General features: G+C 51.5%; 13 protein-coding genes across 13 annotated transcripts; 9 read left to right on the plus strand and 4 right to left on the minus strand.

Annotated features, from left to right (window-relative positions):
• Window positions 1-789: 789 nt before the first annotated feature.
• On the plus strand, window positions 790-1,945 carry Z519_12289 (uncharacterized protein; the record flags this gene model as incomplete). The annotated part of the gene is made up of 5 exons (XM_016769995.1): window positions 790-906; window positions 954-1,002; window positions 1,066-1,395; window positions 1,451-1,544; window positions 1,600-1,945. 5 exons carry the CDS (start codon window positions 790-792, stop codon window positions 1,943-1,945), a joined length of 936 nt encoding a protein of 311 aa, XP_016613847.1.
• Window positions 1,946-2,434: 489 nt separating this feature from the next.
• Window positions 2,435-3,633, plus strand: Z519_12290 (uncharacterized protein; the record flags this gene model as incomplete). The annotated part of the gene is made up of 3 exons (XM_016769996.1): window positions 2,435-2,894; window positions 2,968-3,087; window positions 3,152-3,633. 3 exons carry the CDS (start codon window positions 2,435-2,437, stop codon window positions 3,631-3,633), a joined length of 1,062 nt encoding a protein of 353 aa, XP_016613848.1.
• A 393-nt stretch (window positions 3,634-4,026) lies between these two features.
• Window positions 4,027-5,043, minus strand: Z519_12291 (uncharacterized protein; the record flags this gene model as incomplete). Its single annotated transcript, XM_016769997.1, has 3 exons — window positions 4,027-4,362; window positions 4,488-4,656; window positions 4,718-5,043. The coding sequence occupies 3 exons, from the start codon at window positions 5,041-5,043 to the stop codon at window positions 4,027-4,029; spliced, it is 831 nt and encodes a 276-aa protein (XP_016613849.1).
• Window positions 5,044-5,437: 394 nt separating this feature from the next.
• Z519_12292 (uncharacterized protein) lies at window positions 5,438-6,255 on the plus strand (the record flags this gene model as incomplete). Its single annotated transcript, XM_016769998.1, has 2 exons — window positions 5,438-5,997; window positions 6,060-6,255. The coding sequence occupies 2 exons, from the start codon at window positions 5,438-5,440 to the stop codon at window positions 6,253-6,255; spliced, it is 756 nt and encodes a 251-aa protein (XP_016613850.1).
• Window positions 6,256-6,338: 83 nt separating this feature from the next.
• Z519_12293 (uncharacterized protein) lies at window positions 6,339-7,217 on the minus strand (the record flags this gene model as incomplete). Its single annotated transcript, XM_016769999.1, has 1 exon — window positions 6,339-7,217. The coding sequence occupies one exon, from the start codon at window positions 7,215-7,217 to the stop codon at window positions 6,339-6,341; it is 879 nt and encodes a 292-aa protein (XP_016613851.1).
• Window positions 7,218-8,126: 909 nt separating this feature from the next.
• Z519_12294 (uncharacterized protein) lies at window positions 8,127-8,493 on the plus strand (the record flags this gene model as incomplete). The annotated part of the gene is made up of 2 exons (XM_016770000.1): window positions 8,127-8,154; window positions 8,207-8,493. The coding sequence occupies 2 exons, from the start codon at window positions 8,127-8,129 to the stop codon at window positions 8,491-8,493; spliced, it is 315 nt and encodes a 104-aa protein (XP_016613852.1).
• A 1,004-nt stretch (window positions 8,494-9,497) lies between these two features.
• On the minus strand, window positions 9,498-10,544 carry Z519_12295 (uncharacterized protein; the record flags this gene model as incomplete). The annotated part of the gene is made up of 3 exons (XM_016770001.1): window positions 9,498-9,563; window positions 9,625-10,122; window positions 10,182-10,544. The coding sequence occupies 3 exons, from the start codon at window positions 10,542-10,544 to the stop codon at window positions 9,498-9,500; spliced, it is 927 nt and encodes a 308-aa protein (XP_016613853.1).
• Window positions 10,545-11,227: 683 nt separating this feature from the next.
• Window positions 11,228-12,437, plus strand: Z519_12296 (uncharacterized protein; the record flags this gene model as incomplete). Its single annotated transcript, XM_016770002.1, has 4 exons — window positions 11,228-11,258; window positions 11,314-11,690; window positions 11,789-12,286; window positions 12,369-12,437. 4 exons carry the CDS (start codon window positions 11,228-11,230, stop codon window positions 12,435-12,437), a joined length of 975 nt encoding a protein of 324 aa, XP_016613854.1.
• A 362-nt stretch (window positions 12,438-12,799) lies between these two features.
• Z519_12297 (uncharacterized protein) lies at window positions 12,800-13,215 on the plus strand (the record flags this gene model as incomplete). Its single annotated transcript, XM_016770003.1, has 2 exons — window positions 12,800-12,920; window positions 12,995-13,215. The coding sequence occupies 2 exons, from the start codon at window positions 12,800-12,802 to the stop codon at window positions 13,213-13,215; spliced, it is 342 nt and encodes a 113-aa protein (XP_016613855.1).
• A 377-nt stretch (window positions 13,216-13,592) lies between these two features.
• Z519_12298 (uncharacterized protein) lies at window positions 13,593-15,066 on the plus strand (the record flags this gene model as incomplete). Its single annotated transcript, XM_016770004.1, has 5 exons — window positions 13,593-14,007; window positions 14,055-14,176; window positions 14,233-14,527; window positions 14,581-14,940; window positions 14,990-15,066. The coding sequence occupies 5 exons, from the start codon at window positions 13,593-13,595 to the stop codon at window positions 15,064-15,066; spliced, it is 1,269 nt and encodes a 422-aa protein (XP_016613856.1).
• Window positions 15,067-15,543: 477 nt separating this feature from the next.
• Window positions 15,544-17,274, plus strand: Z519_12299 (uncharacterized protein; the record flags this gene model as incomplete). Its single annotated transcript, XM_016770005.1, has 4 exons — window positions 15,544-15,819; window positions 15,883-16,222; window positions 16,282-17,186; window positions 17,248-17,274. The coding sequence occupies 4 exons, from the start codon at window positions 15,544-15,546 to the stop codon at window positions 17,272-17,274; spliced, it is 1,548 nt and encodes a 515-aa protein (XP_016613857.1).
• A 660-nt stretch (window positions 17,275-17,934) lies between these two features.
• Window positions 17,935-19,722, minus strand: Z519_12300 (uncharacterized protein; the record flags this gene model as incomplete). The annotated part of the gene is made up of 1 exon (XM_016770006.1): window positions 17,935-19,722. The coding sequence occupies one exon, from the start codon at window positions 19,720-19,722 to the stop codon at window positions 17,935-17,937; it is 1,788 nt and encodes a 595-aa protein (XP_016613858.1).
• A 639-nt stretch (window positions 19,723-20,361) lies between these two features.
• On the plus strand, window positions 20,362-22,293 carry Z519_12301 (uncharacterized protein; the record flags this gene model as incomplete). Its single annotated transcript, XM_016770007.1, has 8 exons — window positions 20,362-20,530; window positions 20,585-20,771; window positions 20,827-20,935; window positions 20,990-21,071; window positions 21,126-21,393; window positions 21,448-21,640; window positions 21,705-21,936; window positions 21,998-22,293. The coding sequence occupies 8 exons, from the start codon at window positions 20,362-20,364 to the stop codon at window positions 22,291-22,293; spliced, it is 1,536 nt and encodes a 511-aa protein (XP_016613859.1).
• Window positions 22,294-24,069: the final 1,776 nt, after the last annotated feature.

Genomic DNA, 24,069 nt, shown 5'->3' on the forward strand with positions numbered 1-24,069 from the left:
ATTTCAGCGTTCTCAGGCTTCGGAAACGAAACCCACGGGCCCGAAATACCGGTCAGGATGGGTATAGAGAGCATTTCCGGCTCGTGGTCAAGTGAACTTGTGGCAACAAAGAGTTGCTCAACCCACGAAGTGCTCGTCAGCTCTAGTGAACAGAAGAACGGAACCATACCCCCTCCCAAGTCAATAACTATTCAGGTCTCATCAGAAGAATACTGCTCTCATTTCAGACCACAACAGTTATATCTTGCAGCTACCGGGTGAGAATGAACTTAGGCTTTGGCGATGTCCCAGAAGACGGATTCGTCCTGTATGCAGTGGTCTTTCCGCTTCCGTCGTCATGTATCCGAGAAATGGCGGGCCGAACTCATATCTAGATGAGAAGGAAACCAAAATCCGGCAACAGACTGAAGGAACTCCTCCGTTCTCTAGTCGTTCTGTCTAAGACCATACCTGGGGTGCTCGGCTACGTCATTTCGCGTGATCCAGATGAGCCGAATGTCTTTCACATCTACGAGAGATATACGGGGAGAAGCAACACCTGGTAAGCAGGGAGTTTCAGGCTCTCACCGCGGCGGACTTGGTGGAGCATTCCAAACCTAGGATTTGCAAACCTCTCGGGCCTCGGTAACTAGCTACTTGACAATTATATTAATTCTCTAGCAATAGAATGTGGGCGAAGTTCGTTCTCGGTCGTAGCTCGGTTAGAGACTCTATATCCCTTAGCCGCTCGACTCCGACTCGGGAAGACGAACTTGCAAGCTTTTTGATATTTGCTCAACAAGGGTCACGATGAATACTCCCACAAGCTACAGGTATCCCCCGCGCCAGGTCTCATGGTTGGTAAGGGACGTCTTGCTGTTCAACATCAGCGTGGGAGCCACGGCGGACGAATTACATCTGACATATGTTTGTGCCTTGCTCTCCCACTCCAGCATTCAACTCATTCCGCCCAGGAAGGAAGTCCGAATTTTCAGGCTCTACCGACTTTCCCAGTTGTGCTCCGTATGTCATTTCCTTTCCTGTTGTTTGGCAGCTACTGGCTACAAGGACTGACAGAAGATCAAGCCTACAAAGGCACATCACAGGAAATCGTGGACTTTACCACCCTTCCAAAACCAACAGATCTCTCCGAGATCCCTAGGATTCCCATTTTTGATAGGCAGCGGGTCGTGGATGGGGAGAAGCACATAAAGATCTTTAAGCAGCTGCCCCTCACTAGTAAAGGGCGACGGTTCGAACTCCACCAAACATTGCTTGGAATCTACGACAAAGGCAAACCCGGAACCGTCATTGAGACCCAGACTGACTTGCTTGACATTGAATCACATGAGATCTATGCGACGGTATACGGAAGTGTCTTCGCTGTCGGCCAGGGAGGATGGGGAGGATCTAAAGGTGAGTTGCACCTGACAGTACTTCGAGTATGGCCAGTCTGATGTCGCTCTTCAAGGGCCCGAGACCAGGAAGATTCTTATGCCCAATGATCGCGGTCCTGACTATGTTCATACCCAAACTACGACCAAAGAAACTCCTTTGCTATACCGGTACGTCAACCTAGTGATAGGCCCCTGTACATATCTCCGTGCTGACCTTCGCAAGACTAAATGGCGATTATAACCCGCTACATGCACACCCCGGGCCTGGTCGCCGAATGGGTTTTGGTGGATCTATTCTACATGGACTTTGTACGTGGAACATGGCCGCACACGCTCTACTCAGCACGGTGGCTGGAAGTAAATCCTCGTCCATGAAGGAGTTTCAAGCCCGCTTTGTTGCACCTGTGCGCCCTGGCCAGACGTTGTACACCCAGCTCTGGTCAATGGGCGAACGAGATGCGCAAGGATACGAGGAATTCCGATTTCAGATGTTGAATGAAGAGGGGAAGGTGGTTTTGGCAAGCGGACGAGCAATCATAAGGCGGGAATCCCAGAACTGCCAGGTATGATGGCCACAACTTCGACATTGCCAGATGCACGACATGGCGGTGGATACCCAGTCTTGCACTAGTCTTATTAGGCTAGACTACAAAGTCTTGGCACTACGGCATTCACCAGGTATCACGAGGTAAAGCTCTTGTCATTCAGATCTTTTCAATGAACCAACCTTTTACATGACTGCAATTGGCTCAACACTCAGAGTCAGTTGGAACTTCGAAATGACACATAAGGAGATTTCTGTTCCTCGCAGCTTTCTATCCTTATATGTGTGTGTGCCCACGCTCAAAGTGCGGCCTCGGCATATGTCGGCGCCGAACACCAACCATCGATGGGGAACCTTGGGCAATTGTGGAGACTGCAATGATGTGGCTGTCTACAATCTTCCTTATCCAGATAAACAATTGCGTAATTTAGTATTTCCTGCACCTCGGTGCGAATCTGAAGTGTTTAAATTCTTCTAGCTGGAGATGCACCTCGAGCCCTCGATCAAGCTCACAATGGTCTATCTCATCTCTCTGATAGTCCGTCAACCGATCAAGTTCTTCTGTTTCTCGTACACTTTCTTGGCCGAGGCCATCATCTCGCTCTTGAAGCGCGTTCTCGTCCCCAATTTCCCACGTTATCAGTCGTTGAGAACGGAACTCCAACGAGCTTACCTGGCCTCGGCGTCAATCTACCTGCCCAACATCGTACATCGACTCCCCGTCCAAAATTGCCCCAAGAGCAAAGCAAGGGAGGTGGGCCAAGGTTGGACGGGCTATGTGGTCCCCGGCTCCAGAGACTTGGCTGAATTTTGTGGTGGTGTTGCTGCTACTGATCGAAAGGCTGTGGTGCTGTACGTCCATGGAGGCGGGTATGCGCGAGGTGAAGCAAGGCAGTACTTGAGATACTATGAACGATGGGTCAGAGAAGCCGCAAAGGCCGGGCTTGATTTGATCTTTCTCACCGTTGAATATAGTAAGTGATGCTCGCCCATTCATTGACCCCCTATCTCTGGAGAGCGCCACGGCGACTGAATGAAAATCTGCAGCGTTGAGCACAGAGGCGACACATCCGCGGCAGCGAGACGAGTGTCTGGCCGCCTATCGATACCTCCTGGACGAGGGCATCTCTCCTATGCAAATCCTGCTCATGGGTGACTCAGCCGGCGGTGAGAGAGTTTTTGTTCTTCTCCACTTGCTCCAAATTCAGAAACTAACGGGCACAAAATCCAGCGGCGTTGTCCATAATGCTCGGTCTGGAACTCGACCGGCTCGGGTTGCCCCAGCCTTCGGGGACAATCCTCATCTCTCCCTGGCTAGACTGCTCACTCAGGCAGTATGAGGGCGGCTGCCCCTTGGTCGCGACGGACTATGTCGTGACGGCAAACCAGTCGGTGCCGATGATGTACAAGATGTTCCTGGGCGACCTTCCCGGCGACTCTCCTGACGTAAACCCGCTTTTTCGGCCAGCGGAAGGGATTAAGTGCCTGAGCCCACAGTTAATACTTGTGGGTGGAGCAGAGTTCGCGATGCAGGATGGCCGGGATTGGTCCTATTTGTGTCGCGAGGCGGGTCTGAAACATGAGATGGTCGTGGAATGGGGTCAGCTGCATATCTTTGCCATGGGCTCGAGGTGGATTGAGCCCCAGGTCCGCCGGAGGACGGACGAGAAGATCATCAGTTGGATCTTAGCTTGTATCAAGTCGGCTTCATAACCTTCTCTGAGCCCCAAGCGAGATGAAATTCCTCCGGATCTTCACTTTCAGTCCTATAAAACTGGCCAGCGCCGTCTGTAAGCTGAGGATTCGGTAACACGACATACATTAAAGGGAGAGGGAATAAAAATCCTGAAACGGCACTTTGCCTAGCTGAAGCCGTTCACATTAGCAGCTTGTATCTTCGGAGCTTTGCTTAGAAAATTCCTAGTTTGACTACATGCACTTAGAGCACGTTCGTAATGTTCAGCCTCGCGTCGGCGCAACATAAATCAGAGTCCTGATAGAAGATACATTACTGTATTTGATGCAAATTCACGAGACAAGCTTTGACGAATGGCGTTATTTGGTGGCCTAAAATCTCCATTTGTTCAACTTGCAAGAGCCGGACTTTTACGCCGAGACTATATCGTGGAATCCTCCGTCGACCACCAATAAAGAACCATTCATGTAGCTACTCTCGTCACTCAAAAGAAAGCTGATAACATTTGCCTGCTCTTCGGCGAATGCCATACGGCCCAAGGTGATGTTCTTGTTGACAGGGGACTCATCATACTGAGCAGTTCCAGCGACGGCCCCGTCTCCATAACTACGGTTGGTCATGGGCGTGATGGTCCAACCTGGGCAGATGCCGTTGACGCGGATACCCTCCGGGCCATAGAATTTAGCTCCGGTCTTGGTGATGCCCACGGCGGCGTGCTTGCTGGGAGTGTACGCGGCAAATCCCATCTGATGGTGGTCATCGACGTTAGCAATTTTCACTCGAAGACGAAGGGTGTCACCCGAACAAATAGAAGGATGATAGCCGTATGACCAGATCGTCGAAAGCAATCGATGGGATCGTGGAAACTCACCGAGACCAGCCCGGAGATCGAGATGACATTGACGATCGCTCCTCTTTGCGGAGGAACTGTCTGCTCAGTTGGTGGATTATATGTGATAGCTCTGGGCGTCTGGCTTCGCATCTGTTGCGCCTGGTATTTCTGGCATAACCATACCCCTCGAGTGTTGACTGAGTGGACTCTGGCAATAACGTCAGCAGGCTCAATATCCAGGGCTTCAAAGTTCAACACTGATTGCATACTTGTCAAACCACGCAGTTGTGATGCTTTCTTCCTCGTTGGCGACCGTCTCCGCAATGCCTGCACAGTTGGCGGCGTAGTCCAGCCTTCCGCTTAATTTGACCGCCTCCGCGATCAGGTCCTTGACCTCTGGTTCTTTCGTCACATCAACGCGATGGAATATTGTCTTTACGTTGTACTTGTCTCTGAGTTCCTTGGCTATCGTTGTTCCGAGCTCTTGATTCATATCTGCCAGTACCACTGAGATGCCGCGGCTGGCCAATTTCCGTGCCGTCGCTTTCCCAATGCCGCTGGCGGCGCCCGTTACCAAAGCTACCAACTGCTGCATCTTGACATGTAGGACAGCTGTCTGTTATTCGATAGTGAATTTAAATGGTTGCTACACAGTCTTCCAAGGAAATCAGGGGACCGGGGCCGGAGAAAAGGTGCGTGGGTACCTTCAAGCAGAGAGCCAATAGGACAGTGGCCGAGTTGGCTAGATCCGCTTTCCGCTTGGCTCATCACAAACTTGGCCGGCACTAGATCCGATTAGACTCAGTTTCTAGCACGGAGGAAGATATACTTCCCAATATGCGAATGCATAGACAACCTCGGTCTTCGGCTATACGGTGCACAGTGTCCTCCTTTGGCGATTTGAGTCTCGAGCATTCTCAAAATACACGGACTGGCTGAGAATCTCCCCATACTGTACTCTCCTTCGTCTGACTGTGCTTTTGAACAACATGGCATCGCTTGAGGGGAAGGTCATCTCTATCACCGGGGCGGCCTCAGGCATGGGGCGGCAACTGGCAAAGCTTGCGGCTTCTCGAGGGGCCAAGCTTGCACTGGCAGATATCCAAGAAGAACCGCTCAAACAGCTGCTCGACGAATTGGTGTCCTCGGGCGTTGACGCTACTGGGACCCGGGTGAACGTGGCATCAGACAAGGAGGTGGATGCCTGGGTGGAAGCTACGATCAATCATTTCGGCCAGCTCGATGGAGCCGCCAATCTCGCTGGTGTTGAAGGCAAGCATGGTTTGAGCGGCAGTCTGGTGAATCAAGCAAACGAGGAATGGGATTTCATCCTTTCCATCAACTTGACTGGCCTCATGTACTGTGTGCGAGCACAGCTGAGGGTTATGAAGTCGGGGTCTTCAATCGTGAATGCTTCCAGCATCGTGGGACTGGTCGGTCGGCCTGGCATGTGCGCATACGCCGTGAGCAAACACGGGGTCGCTGGCCTGACGAAAACGGCAGCGAAGGAGGCTGGACCTTCAGGCATCAGAGTGAACGCAGTCGCGCCGTAAGTTTGCCACGTACTCCTCAGTATTGTGTCTTTCGAGCTGATGGTAGATGAATATTCAGAGGTTCAATTGAGACTCCCATGTTGCAACGTGTATTTGACACCGAAGCGGTAGGGGCCCGAGCCTTCTCAACTGCTCCGCTGGGTCGAAATGGCAAACCAGAAGAGGTCGCCAAGCTGTTCGCCTTTCTACTGAGTGACGATTCAAGTTATATCAGCGGTGGAGTCTACCTTATTGATGGAGGACTGATCGCATAGGAATATTTATAGCTATTACCGGCCAAGAGTCCAACTTAAGCATGCTTATTTTGTTCTCTTGCCATCCTATGCGATATTTATCCTCAATGCCTCAGGCCCTCCGCTCGAATGTTCTCCAAAAACTTGAGCACAGCATCCTGGCACTGTTGGGCTTTGTCGACGAAGATTTCGTGCCCGGCTCCGTCCACTATCTCAAACGTGCATCCCTTCAGGAAGTCTCTTTGCTTTTGTTGATCCTGAAAGTTTGTGTTCCGACTTCGAGTGGGCGCTAGTATCAACACCGGCAATTGAGACTTGGTAATATCCTCATAGAATGGTCGGATCTCGAGTGTACTCAAGAATTTTGCGTACTGCGCAAGTCCTTCTCCGCTGTTCAATCCTATCTGTTCCAGCCACCACTTCGCGTACTCCGGATCTGGTTGTCCAATTCCGCCTGGCATTTTCGAAAGGGTACTACAATATTCTTTGGGGCCCAAGGTTCGACAAGCAGTCTCCCAGTCTTTATATCCCAAAGCCCACTCTTTTTGCGCCGACATTGGAAGATGAGTCGGAGTCGCGCAAGTAGTCAAGCTCAGTAATCGGTCAGGATGTTTGGCTGCAAAAGCTACCGCTATCATTCCTGCCGTTGATTCACCCAGAAAGTGGACTTTTGGGATATTCAGCTGATCCAGCGTATCAAGGATCTCTTCTAGAATGGTGTCGAGAGAATAATCGTACCCAGATCCTGGCTCAGGACAGCTGGAGCGACCGTGGCCTCTAAGGTCCCGTCGAATAACCCGGTAACGGCGGCTGAGGGCAGGCACCCAGTGATACCAGAATGCAGCATGCCGAGCAAAGCCACTTTGAATCAAGATAGTCTCGGAAGGTTTCCATGGATCAGTAAAATCATCGACTATGATATGTGTCGTCTGTCCGGTAGGATGAGTGATGAATTGGCTATGAGGGTCTGGACTTTGGGCCATTGTGGTACTTTGTCGGGTTCCTAGTTGTGAAAGAAGTCAACTTTCATGAATTCAATGCAGAGAAAGCGAAATTATCAACCTTGTTGTCATCAATTGTTCATAGGTCGCCTATTCAGCCCGAACACCAACAATGATGCCAATCGCCTGGAGCCCGCCGATTTGCTGGAAAGCAGCCCGAGGCAATCTCGGCGCCGCCTGGGAAATCAGAGGCCCCGTTCGCCTCTCGAGCTCTGTCTATAGCTCACCCTCTGACAATTTTTGACTTAAGGCCAGATTGTCTGCTTCGTGGCTCATGGGAGCTGGACCTATGGTTTAGTTCCGCGATCGTTGCCACAACGCTGGCCCAACCAACCTTTCTTCACTATCTGGGCCTCAACACCCCCTCCGACGAGGCTGCTTTGCTTGGGGCGATCAATCGCCTGTTCTCGGTGGGAGGCGTTCTTGGATGCATGATCTGCTGTTACTTAGCCGACTCTTTGGGAAGGAAGAAAGCCATTCTGTAGGAGTCCTACTGGTCGTAGTCGGCAGCGAGCTTCAAGCTGGGATAGTGCATGTTGCCATTTTCGTGGTGGCCAGATAGCTCACCGGACTTGCCGTGAGTGAGTGGCAGCTGCAATAGCAGAAGAATGGCCCTCGTGATAATACACACATGGGCTGACGGCGTTGTCTAGACATTCTTGTGATCCTGATGCCTCTTTACCAAAGTGAAATTGTTCCACTAAAGATTCGAGGCTTTCTGGTCGTGACGCATGGTGCTATCTTTGGTATGGGATATATCCATGCCAGCTTTACAGGGTTTATGTTCTGCCCAGTGGACGTAAATGCTGCCCAGTGGACGTAAATGCTGCCCAGTGGAGGCTGCCTCTTCCGATCCAAGCATTCAACTCTATCCTTCTCTCCATCGGAGCCATGTTCGTTCCCGATTCGCCTCGACTGCGTAAGTTGCACATCTTGGTGCGAATTGCATACTTGCTGAATTTGGATGACAGTTCTCATGCAAAATCGTTATGAGGAGACTTTCAAAGCCTTCCAGTCCTGCAGAACCAAATCTGTGGATAAAACAGACCAAGATGCGATTCAAGAAGAGTACTACTTGCTTCATTTGCAGGTGCCTGAGGAGATGAAAGATCCAGCACCACTGATCGACTTCTTCAAGAGACCTACATTACGAAAGAGGTGCTTCGTCGCCTTCCTGGTGATGTGCGCGGCTCAAGGCACCGGAACACTCGCCATTAAGAGTTCATTCTCCCGTTTCTACTCCAGAAGCAACTGTTGAGAACACCGACTTACCTGCGGCCGTACAGCTGCTGCTGAACGCCTGCTGGCTGTGCAAGGGTCCGCCAGGGAAATTCTACAATGGCTGGGCTGTTGATAAGGTTGGCCGAATCTCGATGATGTGTAAGTAGAAATGATCTCCATAACCTACCTGGCTGACGCGCACTGATCGGGGAGTAGGTCTCCGCGTCGGTCTTTCAGATCAATAGCTCCAAAGCAGCTGGTAAGGCCGCTGTGTTCTTCATCTTCTTTTTCCTGGTTTTTTCTCTCCAGGCATATCGACACCACTACTTATATCTTTGCGGCGGAAATCTTCCTAAATCCAGTCCGAGCTCGTGGGCTCAACATAGGAGCCAGTAGCCTCTTGCTTTCATCTTTGATTTATCTCTCCACAACCCCAACAGCTCTCGAACACGTTGGCTGAGAATTCTATCCTTTCTTCATCTCGAAGTCGATCGTCGCTGGTATAGTCACATACTTTGTGTTCCAAGAGGTAAGATTAGAATCATCATTACTGGACTACGAGTGCTGATAACCCTACCAGACGAAGGGAATGGCACTTGGGGATATTGCTGAAAAAATTCGGGGATGATATCATCTTGTTCGACCCACAACAAGAGGCAATTCGTAGACGCTTCGCTAAGCCACACTACATTACTGAAGCGCTCAAGGCTGCTATGTACGAGAAACCTACTGAGGATGATGTGCACCTGGTGCATGTTGAGGAAATCAGAGACTGATATGTTGCAGATGCTGGTACAAAACTCGTTCCGGTGTAGCGGAGGAATAAATTGATAGGCATGGATGGAGGAAGCCTCCAATCGCATGCTTGGTAAAAGGAGAGTCTCGAACCTGGGTAGATCTAAGTTAAAAAGCCCGTGGGCTGTTGTGGACTTGCACCGCAGACTGTGAATACCTAGGCCTGTTAATGGCAGTACAAAAGTGCATTTTGTCATCTAGCATATTTATGAGAAATTTGACTTGCATGAACCCCCCATGTTTCCACTAATTGCCTGAACCCTCTTCCTCCTCATCCATAATCATAAGCCAAACCGACGTACAGTCTCGGTCCTTTATCAACAAAGTGGTCAGCGACGGCAAAGCGGCAGCAGAAAGGAGCCGAAATACTTACAACGCAGCGAGGGTCCTCGGCCGACTTTTTGAAAACCTCCAATGCCGTTTTTGCAACAGTTGCTTCGATTCCTGTCTGCTCCGCTGCTTCTATGGCGAGGCTAATGTCTTTGATGATCATGTGCGGTCTAAAAGTTGGATGGTAGCCATTGCTGCTCGGAGCGTGAGGCACAATCCCCGGAACTGGTAGCATATTTTCTAGCACCCAAGACTGGCCTGTGGAATTGCGGATACAGTCGTAGAGGACCTTCTTGTCGACGCCTGCCCGGATACCCACTGCCATGGCTTCTGCAGTAGCAAGAAGCACCGAGCAGGCAATATAATTGTTGGTAATTTTGGCGGCCAGCCCATTGCCGAGGTTCCCGCAGAACGAAACCTTTGCAGGAGGGCCCATCATCGTCACAATCTCAAGGATTTTCCGGGTAACGGGGTCGACACTGTTGTCCTTATGACCTACGAGGAATGCGAGGGCACCACTTTGAGCGCCTACCACTCCTCCCTGTTCGAGTTGGTCTCCGGTCAGCAACGGGGAAAGAGTCCTTGTGTGCAGAGACTTACTGAGACTGGAGTGTCGACGTAAGTCCCAATGCCTGCATCAGTAATTTGACGGCCGACATCCCTTGTCGTGTTCATATCGATTGTACTACATTCAAGGATCAAGCGGTCCCCTTTATTAGCTTTTATTATGGCACCAGAGCCTTCTAAATAGACGGCTCGAACGTTGGCTCCTTGCGGGACGATGGACAGAATCACCTTGCTCTGGTTGGCAAGATCTCTGGCAGTCTCTGTCACTTCGACTGGTCCGAACTGGCTGAATAACTCTACAAAGCGCTTGCATGATGCCAGAGAAATATCGTTGATGAAGAGGGTCGAAGCTGGATCCATCTTCTTGCGGATGTGTCCTGCCATGTGGAAGCCCATGGCGCCCAGGCCTATCATCCGTTATCATAGGTCCAGACGAGACTGGTTCCATTAAGAGGGACATGCCAATGAATCCTATATTGTTCGTCATCGTTGCGACAGTAAAGAGTGACGAGGATGGCTAGGTAAGGTTTAATATAGCCCACCCTAGGACTGGACAATATCGAAGGTTGTCTTGTAAACCAGATTCAGGAGTAACAACACTTACCGGGCAAGTATGAATCTTATGTTTATTCAATAAATGCACGGCATGACATTCTAGCATCACATGCTGGTGAGGCTAGGCTATCCCCAGCCGGAAGTTCAATCCATCTCACTACAGTCCGCCGAGCGGAGGGGATACTCCTTGTTCCCCTCGGGGTAGATTTCACGCTCGGTCACTTAGAGATGTATACTTCAATTTTAGGCTATGGCCACCGTGGAGCATTTCGGCCATATCTCGACGGAGTTGGTTGGCGCCTGAGCCTCCCCTCCAATGAGCTTCAGGCCGACGCGCTTGATCGAAGACCCGCTAATCCCCCTGAGCACCACGTCTTCGATCCAACGTTGACTACCCTATTTCATCGCCTTGTGCTAGGTTAACAGAATCTTTGACAGACGTGACATCTTATAAAGAGCTCCAGATCCAGAGACTAATCAAAGCATACGGATACTCCATTTCGGTCTGCACCAAACTGACAGACATGGCGCCTGAGAAAAGTATTGCGTTCGTGGGTAAGTCTATCATCCCTTCGAGCTTCGTATTGAGGTTAAATGGGAGACGGGCCAGGTTTGGGGAGGATGGGCTACCGAATGGCCTCGAATTTACGCAAAAAGATGCCCAAGGAGACGCCGCTATACATCAACGACCTGAACTTGGAAGCATGCAAAATGTTCGCCGAGGAACACGCAGATTTCGGCCCAGTTCATATCGTCAAGTCTGCCAAAGAAGCAGCGACTCAGGCAAAGGTTCTCATTTCCGTTGTCACAGCCTCACCTCATGTGCGGTCCCTTTACCTTGATGATCAGACGGGAATCATTCTGGCGCCCAAAGACCCAGATAGGATTATGCTTGAGTGCAGCACCATAGACCTGACCACAACTCGAGAAGTCGAACGCGAACTTTCTGAGGCTGGAATCGGCACATACGTTGACGCTCCTATATCGGTAAGCGGTCCTGTTTCCCCATGCATGCGAACTCCCTCCTGCATCCGGTGAATGGTTGAACCTTTCGATCCAGAAATTAGAGTCTGACTAGGCCAAAGGGCGGTATTAAACGAGCGCGAGAGGGCACTCTTGCGTTCATGATTGGGCATCCTGGAAACCCGGATTCGGATCCCGTGGCACAGAGGATCTATAATATTATCAAAACAATGGCTCATGAGGACCGCATCACCTTCTGCGGAACATTCTCCACTGGCTTGGCTGCCAAAATCGCCAATAACTATGCCGCCTGTAATAACATGGTTACTCTGGCAGAGGCTTTCGCCATGGGAATGGCAAACGGCGTGGACAGGAAAGTATTGTTCGAGTGCATGCGGAACTCGAGTGGGGCGTCATGGGCACTCGAGTACGCTCAGCCTGTTCCTGGCATCGTCCCGGGTCCTGCGAGCAACAAGTACGAAGTCTCGTTCGTCATTCCCATGATCATAAAAGACGTGGCTCTGGGGGTCGACATGGCAAAATTAGGCGATACACCGGCTCAAATGGGGGAGACTTCGCTGAAGATATATGAAGCCGCAGACAAGGACCCGCGTTGCAAAGTAAGTGGCCGCGTTCTCAACGATGGTCGACCCGATTCTTCCGGTTTCTTACCAGCTTGAACGACTGACTAACCTATGGCAGAATTTGGATTGCACTTCAGTATGGCTGCACTTGAGTGACTGCAGATTCGATCCAGAGTTCCAGAAATAGGCACCTTACATCCAGAATATGATTCAAGACTCCTCGCCTTTTCAAGACTGCGGGCATAAATGGACTCATTTAATTTTCTAGCTTCTTAGACTAGTTGTTAAGACCTTTCCGCGCGTAGATAATGCTTCTAATTGCAGGAGACTTTATGTGCAGAATGCTCCTCGAAGCCAGCGCGGCTTGACATTGACTTTTCCCCTGGATCGGTGTCCGGCCCGGCTGCGGCCGAGATCGTTCGGTGTTCCAGTGCCAGAAAGTTTTACGAAGCCCCCGATTTCGATTCAGTGGTGTAATACTTCTTTCCACAGCAGCCAACCTCACCATTTCTTGCCCTCACCAAAGACTTTCCAGCATCCTTTGAAGCGATGGCCATCACCGTGACAGTTCTCTACGCAAACGTGCCGGGCGGCAGGGTGGACGTACAAAAGTATCTTACCGGACATGCACCAAAAGTGATCAAAGAGATGGGTCCATTCGGTCTCAGAGGTAAGGACCATTTTGTCGAAGATCCCCCCCGCGCACGATCAGAGAGATTGACATGGCCTCTCGATGGATTCCAGGTGTCCGAGCGGTGCAATTACACGGGTCACCGATAAAACCAGGTGCCGATAAACAGTACCTCCTTCAAGTCTCGCTCGATTGGGATTCGCTGGAGGCTTTTAACGTGGCATTCAAGGCGACGAGTGAGAGGTTGATGGGGGATATCGATTCGTTTAGCAATCTTTCGCCGCTCGTCATGTATGGCGAGATCGTATTGGAGCAGAAGTTACAGGTTATGTGATGGCTTGAAGGCCCGCGTGGAGTCAGTTCCTGAAACTCTTTTCTGCTCAGAAGGCGTGTGGAGAGAGCACTACGATATTCATGCATGCCTGACTTAGTGAACGAAAGGAGTGTGGCCACAAGGATAAGAACGTTGGTGCTGGACCTGCAAAGTAGACACCCGAGACTACCGAGGACACTACCGCAGACTTGACCGACCACCTAGTCCTTTTTACACTACTTGGATGGGGCAAGGTATGCCGAAAGCTGTAGCCCGAGCAAATTCAATATGAGCGAAAATATCCCGCGCGGTGCGGCCAGTCTCTTCAGGTCGACACGGCGGAGTGTTCTGTAGAAGATATTTCTACCCTTTTCCGAGGGCTTCAATTGCAGAGAGAAATGAGCACCCTCGACTATCAACTCTCCGCTGACGGGGAAACAGCACTACACAAGAGACTCATTGATGCTGTCGCTGACCCCGTCAAGGGTATTCCTGGAGCCGTGGTCTGCGTGGTCAACAAGTCTGGGAAGTTGATCTTCTCAGAAGCACAAGGGAAGATAGGTTCGCAGAGTCCCGAACCCATGGAGTTGGCCACGATCTTTTGGCTGGCATCGTGCTCCAAGTTGATCCTAAGCATAGCTTGCATGCAGCTTGTCGAACGTGGTCTGCTCAACCTGGATGATCCGGATCAGGTTGAACTACTGTGTCCCAGGCTGAAGGCGGTCCAGATTCTCAAGCAAGATTCCAACGGTGAACTTGGATTTGTTAGCAAGAATAACAGAATCACACTTCGGATGCTCCTCACTCATACAGGTTCGCAACGCCTGGTTCCTTTCCATTGGTTCTACTAACCCGTTTAGCCGGCTTCAACTACGCGCCATACTGCCCCCCCCTCCGGGACTGGATTCTCTCTCACTCCAGGAACTTTGTGGACTTCGACCAGCCACTTATTACTGAGCCAGGAGAGGATTGGCATTATGGCGTACGGTCCCAGCGTTCTTGGATTCGGATATCATCAGAGATGCTAACGCCGTCCAGTTCAACAATGAATGGGTATCCCTCATGGTAGAGCTCGCCAGTGGCCAAAGAATGGAAGACTACTTACGCAACAATATCTTTGAACCTTTGGGCCTCGAAAATGCAACTCTGTTTCCAAACGAAGTCATGCAGCAGAAGCTGGCTAAGATGAATCATCGCTCTTCAACGGACGGAAGTCTCAAAGAGGGCCATCACTTCATGCAGTCCATTCTTGACATTGCCAATGAAGATGATAAAAGTTCAGCATTTCAAAATGCTGCTGGAGGGATATTTAGTCGACCCGTTGAATATTGCGGTATAATCAACCTCCTGCTAAGTCTTTTCCGACTAATGTGATTTCAATGACAGAAATCATTGCCACGCTGCTCAACGGTGGGCTCTCTCCTACAACAAATGCGCGTATCCTTCGGAGCTCCACAGTAGACATAATGTTCCTGAACCAGATACCTCAATTCCCGGATTTTGCACGCAAGGGCATTCCTTCTGCGCTCCCGGAGGACACAAACCCCATTCCAGAACTATATCCCAGCCAACCTCATCACCAGCCCCAAGGCTGGGGCCTCAGCTTTATGCTGACCTTGGAACCAACACCTCAAGGACGTGGCCCCTTCTCAGCTAGTTGGGCGGGAATGGCAAATTGCTATTGGTGGGCAGACAGACATAAAGGCGTGGGAGGCTTTGTAGGGACCCAAATTGTCCCCTTTGCCGGTGAGTCCTGTCCACCTTACAATGCTTAGAAAGCCTTTTGACGTCTCAGATCATAAGGTTATTGACCTCGTTAGCGATGTTGAGTCCCTTGTATACTCCTATCAACGACAGGAAGCAAAGGAGTAATCGCTCGAGATAGGCACCTACAGGATACCCCGCAGGTGATGGCTGATTGGAGGTTTCTGGACCAAATAGCCACAAATACATATGCAAGGATTTGGACCTCATACCTCTGCACTTGAGCGGCCATAAACACAGAATCTTGGGGCTGAGTATCGACCGACGCCTATACTCAACTCGGGATGCTTCCCCCTTTTTGACATAATCCGTAACTCCGTTGACTCGCCTGTCATCAGCGCCGACGGTCAGCACGACCAATCAACACCATCCCGAAGTGAGAGTCGGATCATTTCGAGCCACTCGGCGCCCGCAACCCCGCAACATCTCGTCCGAGATTCTGGGGACCCGCTGGACTATTAATTTTATTACTATTCATTTTTATTGGAGATAAATACTCCTTATAGTACACTGTTTACACGTTGGTTGTCAGCACTAAGCTTTATGCAATCCCTGTCGGCTGCATTTGTGCAGAATATGCACAACATGGAGCCCAACAAAGCCGTCAACTCAGTGGCTATTCATCTCGAGGAACGCCATGGCGGCGCAGTCGGCCATGATCGAGAGATAAAGAAGCCCATCGCTCTGGACGAGGTTCACGGCGACGAAGCCGTTAAGGTGATCGCTTCATACAGCGGAGGCGAAGAATGGACCGCTGAAGAAGAGAAACAACTGGTGAGGAAGATCGACCGACGACTGCTGATATTCTTGTGCCTGTCCTACGGCTTTCAATATTATGACAAGGCAATGTTTTCACAGGCTGTATGACGCCCCTTTTCCTAGCGGCGTTCCTTCAAACTAACCGTCGTATCCGTATCAAAAAAGGCGATCTTTGGCATGAGAGACGACCTCAATCTGACCGTCGGCAATCGTTACTCCTTCTCGGCCTCCATCTTCTATCTGGGCTTTATTTGCGGTGCCTACCCCGCTGTGGTCCTGTCCCAGCGCTTCCGCGTCCGGTACGTGGCCGGCATCATTCTCTGTATCTGGGGTGCCGTGTTGATGTGCGCCGCCGCGTGCAAGACGTACCAAGGTATCTACGCTCAGCGGTTCTTTCTCGGTTTCCTCGAGGCCGGCATCGCTCCTATATTCATGCTCGTTGTGGGTAGTTGGTATAAGAAGAATGAGCAGGCTTTCAGGATGGGGATATGGTACTGCTGCACCGGTAAGTTTATTACCTCTCGGCTGACGACTGTGAATCCTCACGCCCTTGTGTACCAAAAGGATACATCTCCATTTTCTCCCCACTGGTTAATTACGGCCTTGGGCACATCACCGGTGGCACTTTGGCACCGTGGCAATACATGTTTCTTTTCGCGGGCGCCCTGACGGTTCTCTGGTCGTTCGTCATTTTTTATAAATTGCCTGGAGATCCCATAACCGCTACAGGGTTCACTGAACGTGAACGATACATCGCCGTGGCCCGCGTCCGATCCAACAACACTGGCGTGCGCAACGTGCACTTCAAACCCAGCCAGGTCCTAGAGGGCCTTCTTGACGCTAAGTTCTGGCTAGTCTTCGCTATGGCGTTTCTCATGATGATAGCGAACGGGCCTCAGTCGACCTATCAGGCCATCATCGTGGCCGGTTTTGGATTCAGCTCACTCAACTCCCTCCTCCTTCTCATGCCATTCGGCTTTATCATCGGGAGCATTGAACTTGGCGCACCTTACTTGGCGTACAAAATCCCAAACATTCGAACCTACCTCATCGTTCTCTGCCAGTGCCTGACCGTGATGTCGTCCCTCTTGCTCTGGATTCTGCCCCGGTCCCAACTCGGCGGCCTCCTCGTCGGTGTCTACTTCTTGGGCTCCTTCGCCGGGAGCTACGTCCTCTCTATGACGCTGTCAATCGCCAACACCGCGGGCTACACCAAGCGCTCCTTCGTCTCAGCCGCTATGTTCATCGGCTACTGCCTCGGAAACGTGATGGGGCCGATCCTGTTCAAGTCCAAAGATGCACCTAGATACGTCCCGGCCTGGGTTGTGGTCGTGGTGACGTCCAGTCTCACAGCCTGCTTGACCATGGTCTATCGATTCTTGTGCATCTGGGAGAACAGGCGGCGGGACAGGACAGGGTCTTTGGAGGGATTCGAGCATGCTTACGAAGATGACCTGACGGACAAAAAGGTAGGTTCTTGCCTTGTATACGGGCAACCGAAGAATAGGTCGCTGATATTTTACCCCCCAGAATCCACAATTTCGCTATGTCTATTGATGAAGGCGGCTCGTGGTGACGATGGTATGGTTTCACATCGGAATTGACCGAATCAATCACTCAAACCTAAGATAAGTTAGGGCTCACATTACCATCAGCGAGGCAGATATCAGACGCTCCAACGAAATTGGAACAAATTCGGCCTCTCGGCACTGCTATAGTATATAGTCTACTATTAAGCAAGCGTGGGAAAGAAAATGCTCCCCCCCTCCTTTGCGTGACAAATGCTTCCTAACCCTAGCCAAATGCGCTATCTCTTTCTCGTGATCATTTTTTCTCGTCCAGATAGACCGCTCTCATTTTTGGCGAGAAAATTTTTACACCTACTCGATGTTACAAGCTTCAAAGTGCAAAGCTCGGTAGTCGTCAATCTTGACTACATGATCAAACAGACGCCCTTTTCATTTCAGCTACGTTTCCAACATTATTTCCAAAAACACAAGAGCGTCGTTCCTCTCGTTTGAAGCTAGATCTCAACGCGACAACAGTTTGTTTCGAGTTTGGATGTAGATGAGCTTTGTAGTTGACAGGATCATAGTCCTCTTGACCCGGATTCGCACGTGCTTTTAATATTAAAGTAACGGCATCAGGCAAACGCAGACATCATCACTAGGCCGCTTGAGACCACGTGCCAACCAATTTCACGTCCAGGACGGACCCTCAGTCCGCCTGAGTCTCCAAGGTCCTCTCTTCCCCACGCTTGTGTAAATGGCCGGCGATCAAGTCCTCCTTGGCCCGGTCGTTCTGCGACGTGAACCAGACGAGGATCATGCCGGGCCCCGTGAACGCGAGTGAGACGAGGAAGACGGTCCGGTAGGCCTGAGCATTGGCGACCCTGTAGGCGGTCTGCGCGATGGATAGGATATGCGGATTCAATCCCGCCACCGTAGTTTCGTTAAGAGCGGTCGCGCCCGACAGGCCTGAAAGCAGAGCGGGGATAGAGGACGACGGGAGCCCGGCGTCTGCCATGGCCGGGAGGATGTTCGCGGGGATTGTCGTGGCCAGGCGGTTGGTCAAAGTGGTGCCGTAGATGGCCAGGGAGACGCAGGAGAAGAACAGGCGGATGGTGCCGCTGAGACCACCGGCGGAGCCGATCTCTTCCTGGGTCCGGAGGGGGAACGTGGTGGTGACCAGGGCGATGCCTTCCATTCCCCCGATGAAGATGCACCCTACGGTGATCAAGCCCATAGTGAGGCTCATGTTGAGAGGATTGTAAGCAACCGCTGCCAGGATGGGCCCGGAGATCACCATGCAAGTGATGAGCAGGGGTTTTGGTCCGGTCCAGTGGGTGGCAAGCGTGGCGGTGGCCTGTCCGTAAGTGTAGGACATAGTGACCAGGCAGAGGAGAGTGCTGTATTGGGAATGGCTGGGGACTGAGTAGATGGTACTTACGGCAGAGGGCCAGATGGTGCTAAAGCCGTAGTACGCGGAACCGCCAACGCCGGACAAAATCGTGCTACACAGCCAATTGAAGTTCCGGAGGTAGTACAGCGTCACGAACGGGATGATGTTCTGAGACTTCCTGGGCAGGTAGATCTCCCAGCCGATGAAGATTGCGAGTCCCGCTGCCCCAGCCAGCATGGCTCCAATCACATGGGCACTCTTCCAGGGATGCAAAGCGCCTCCCCATTGAAGTCCCATGAGGAAGGTAATGGTGGATCCGATGTAGAGAACGAGACCAAGCCAGTCGAAGGTGGTGAGCAAGTCTTTAGCGGCCCTGTGACGATGAAGCATTTTGAAGGTAGGTGGATGATAGAATGAATACCAGGCCGCGACCGACGCAGCATTCGTGGCGATGAGCAGGTAATAGATCGACCTCCAGCCGGGGCTGGTTTGAGTGAGAAGGGAGTATGCGATCTTCGATCCCAAGTGGCTGTACGGTGCCAGCGCGAAACAACCTGCCACTGCGACGTATCTGTACTTCATGGGTACGATCTCGCTAGTCACCCACCAGAAATTGACTTGGATACCGCCACCGATGCCCAAGATAGTTGTGGCCCCGATGAGCTGTTCGACGGTCTGGCACTGACTCGCAAAGATGCTACCGATGAGACCGATGATGGAGCCCGTGATGAACATCCAGCGGCGACCGAAGATGTCAGAGAGCCGGCCGACGATGAGGGCGCCGATGCCCTGACACAACAACCAGCTCAATCCGATCCAGCTGATATTTGGGCTAGGGCCCAGCTCGTTGTTAACTGCACTAAGGACCGGTGCTGCAAGGCTGAAGCCGCCAATGCCAGCATTGCTGGCCAGGATCACGGCGACGTAACTACCCAAGAATCGCCCACTGACCCAGTAACTTCGGGGCACGTCGTCGACCAACCGACCACGAGCTTCCGGAGAGCGCTCGGTGTCGATCAACATGGAATCAATCACGCCCTTCTTCACCTCACCAATTGATTCTGCATGCTCCTCGTTGACGGAAGAGATCTTGTTGTCAGCCATGGTGAGTGTCAAGTCGAGTTCAAACTAGGTAGGCAGGAGTGGAGTGAATGCTGAGCATGTTATGCGATCAGGGGAAAGGGGACGCGGTGAGAGTAATATCCCAAAATCAATCGGGATCTGCCCACCGGACTCTGAGGTCTGACAAGTACCCGGTGTACATTATGCTGCTTGTGCACCTCCGAGAGAAACGACAGTACAAGCTCGGCATGGCTAACAATATCAATTCGGCTTTCGTGTTTGTTTGACGTAGATCAGGGAGCTAGTGGACGCAGTATGTCGAGAGCAGGACATTTGCCCCGGACAGGCAGCTCCAGGATACCCCAGAAAATGGACCGGAGGCTGGTGTGAAAGGGAGGTCTCCAAGATACCATGTATCCTCATAGAGAATCTAGTGATGGCCGATTCCGAGGAGTTGACCGATTCGGCGTGTGTATGCCCAATCAAAGGGCTGTCCTCGGTAGCAAATCTCGTGCCATGGGCCTGGATTCTGGGGCCCCGCAATTATATCTCTTTCGTTCATTGGGCGGCCGCCCCTTGTATACATGGGGTGGAACCCTGCTCTGTCATAAATATTTCTCGCGATCCCTCCCTGCCTCTCTCATCTCGAAACCCATTTCTGAGGCTCCTTGTGTGCACATCATGGCGGGACGAAAAGTCAACCCGTACAACTTCCTTGTTGTTCTGACCGTGGCCCTTGGCTCTTTCACCTATGGATTCACTGTGAACGTGACGGGTCCCGTGCTGGGCATGCCCTCCTTCTATGACTACTTCAATCTTGACATTACGTCCACTACCGGTGTCATCGGCGGTGAGTAGACTCGCTATACCACTGTCTGGGACGCTTCTGATGGGCTCGTTCTAGCTATCCCTGGCTGTTACTTTGGCGGAGGTATTGTGGGCGCAGTCCTCGGTGCGTGGGCTTGTGAGAGGTTCGGACGACGCCGTGCCTTGTTCGCGACATCGGTCATCGGCGTCGTCGGTGGCGTTCTCTTGGGATCTGCCGTTCATGTCTCAATGATTCTCATCGGCCGAGCACTGTCTGGAATTTGGTTCGTAACCAAATACCCGAGGTTATCTCGTGCAGCGTGGTTGATATGTATACAGTTCTGGTGGCTTCCAAACCATTGTCCCGATTTACCAGAGCGAGATCAGCCCAGCTCACAGACGTGGCCACATGGTCGGACAACATGGATTCTTGCTTGTCGTTGGAGCGGTACATATGGCTTTGCTCTGCAACCGCTCAACTTCAGCTGACGTGTCGTTTTAGTCCGTCGCAACATGGGGAGGTCTGGGATGCTCCTTTGCCAGCAACCCCCAAGTCCAGTGGCGGCTTGCCCTTGCATTGAGTGGTAAGCAGCTCTAGCAACACCTCGAACTCAAGCAAATGGTAACCAGTGTCGCAGGCCTCTCGCCACTCATACTCGCACCCGCCATCTTCTGGCTCCCGGAATCGCCCCGTTGGCTGATTACTCGAGAGCACTATGAGCCAGCCCTGCGAGTTTTAGAAAAATTCCACAAGGTGCCTGGGGACGAAAGCAACACGCTTGCTCGCGAGGAATATCTTCAAATCCGCCAGCAGATTGAGCTCGAAGCCCGCAATCGGACCACCATTCTCGCCTCGATCCGCCAGCCTCCCATGCGAAAGCGCATGATCATTGGTTTCCTTACCCAGTGAGCAATGCCATACTCGCCCTTTCGAAGCCTCGTTACTGACCGAATCGACAGATTCCTTCTTCAGTGCTCTGGTGTCCTTGTCACAGTCACTTACCAGGTAATCCTTTACAACAACCTCGGAATCACCGGATGGCTCGCGATCTGCCTGCTCGCTGTCTACAACACATGGTCAGCTGTCGGCAACTTTACTAACGCCTTGATGCTGGATCACTTTGGCCGGAAGCGCCTGCTCCTCGTCGGTCTGGTGAGTTCAGCCCATCCTTCCAACCACTCCCGCCGATATACCTACTGACTTCTTTTCTGTTCAGACCGGCTCGGTCTTTGCTCTGACACTGTACACAATCATGGTCGCCCGTTACGCCGGCACCTCTAACCGGGTCGGGTGCGGCTTCGGCGTCTTCTTCGTCTACCTGTACACGACGTTCTATGGCTTCTGCTTGGACTCGACTAGCTATGTCTACTGTTCCGAGATCTTTCCGGCATACATGCGCACCACCGGGATGGCAGTATCTATCATCGGTTACTTTGCTCCGGCCCTGCGTAAGTCTCGATTTAATCCCCCGTCTCCCCATCTCGACCTCACGCTAACAAAATCCCGCAGTCTTCGGCCAACTCGCACCAACCGCATTCGCCACTATCGGCTGGAAATACTACCTTATCTTCATCCTCGTGCCCGCCTGCGGACTGCCAGTCATCTGGCTCTATTTCCCCGAGACCAAGCAGCTGTCTCTCGAGGAGATCGCGGCGCTGTTCGGCGAAGAGGTCGCCCTCGACATCACACACATGTCCGAGGATCAGAAGCGCGACCTCGACGAACAAGTGACCAAGGTCGACACAAATACCTTTGCGATGGGAGGCGAGAAGGCATTGGCGGCCACCGTTGAGACCGTACGCTGAAGAGCAAGTTTGCCAGCCTGGGTCGGTTGTTGTGGGGAAGAGGGGGAAAGGAGAATGTCAGTAACATGATCCATCTAAGTAGAGATGGGCCAGTGAGGGAGAATTTGAGAGGTCACGTGTGTTGGGTTGTAGAAAGCGACACCCGAAATAGCAATAGGGATGACTAGGCTTCGATCAGATCACTCAATTGGTGCACTCGCTCATTCGTTTCAATATCAGAGGCCATCGCTCTTCTCCTTCTTCTCCTTCTCCTTCTTCGTGTGACTTCAAAGTATGTCCCTGGTCACTGTTTGCTCGCTGATGTCTGCGTGTTGTACCGTGAATACATGAGCATCTCTTCTCGCACGTGGTACGTTATCAAGGGAACTATTCAGACCAGCATGGGCAAGCCTTAAGCTACGCCCCAAGCTTCCAGCATACCTACTATTATATACGTATCTGTTCTACCTAACCATCCTCCTCCTAATGAGCCAACCCACTGTACGGGACTGAAGGGCTAGTGGTATCTGGATCGGTTTGAAAAGAGCAGCTCGCAGCTCTGATACCAGTGACCTATTTTACACGTGTTAAAGACGGGGATCCGTGACCGTGATCGTGATAGCCCTCCGTACTAGCTGACGCCTATATTTGCGGGCGCGATGTGAGTTCCTGAACTCATACCTGGCCCTGGTTAGCAGCTCATGTGAGTTGCTGTCTGTGTACTCGTCCATTTTCAGGATCGAGACAGGGCCCTCCATAATGCAGGATCTTAATCGAGTGGCTCGTCGCGGCATCAATTAAGTAGTTCCTCGCGCGCTTCCTCAAAATACAGCCAGACAAACCAATCACGGGCTTCTCCATGTTCCAGTCCTTGTTTGTAAGTGCGTGCCTGGACTCGAGCCCGCTCTCTTCCATAAGTAAGTCCGCCCATCCATGGGTATACCGTTACCGCCAAGTGCATGAATATGTCTCTAATCTCGTAAATAGTGCTCTCGTGAATCAGCTCCATCAACTGGTTTAGGCTTTAGTACATAAACCCCATCTTACACAATCTATCATTCGTGATGATGTACAGAGTGAAATCGAGACCTGCTCTTACCTTTCTAGGCGCTGTGCTAGAACCTATGATAATCTTAGTTACTTATGGGAACCCTGCAGAAGGAACTCTTACCCGTCATCCTCATTGAGAACGCCTCGTATCTTAGCAAAGAGTTATCGTCTGCGATTGTCGACCATTAAACTTTCCACCGTTGGCCTCTTCTACTGCCCCATCATTAAGTTCATCCTCCAAATGTGCTCGCCAATGGCTACGCCTAATCTCGTTGGTGGCCCGTCTAATGGACCCAGTAATGCCCTGAATAATCGGTGCACTTATTCCACCTAACCTACGAGTTAATCTACAAAACTCTAGGAACACTTCGTCGATCTCATCAATATTGAACATGTTGATAGATCGATGGCTAATCGACTAGATTGATAGAACGCAGGCGCATTAACGGCGGGGATGGAACATTAAGAGGATATCTCGTAGACATAACAACAGCATACATTGCATCCCGGTTTAAACTATGTTCGCGGACTCTAGAATAGCCAACCCCGGAGGATGCTAAATGTTAGGGATTTCTTGGCAAGTAGGCAGAATCTAACGATAAGCGTATATGTAAGATATCCCATTAGTATATGATCGATACTGTACACGACTCAAAGCGTGAGAGAGGGAAGAGTGCGCCTTCTATGCGGGGAGTGTGCTAGTAATAAGGATGCACTCCCTGGGTCGTATCTCTTGGCTGGTGGCCT

The sequence above is a fragment of the Cladophialophora bantiana genome (assembly GCF_000835475.1).
Source record: "Cladophialophora bantiana CBS 173.52 unplaced genomic scaffold supercont1.27, whole genome shotgun sequence".
NCBI classification, from domain to species: domain Eukaryota; kingdom Fungi; phylum Ascomycota; class Eurotiomycetes; order Chaetothyriales; family Herpotrichiellaceae; genus Cladophialophora; species Cladophialophora bantiana.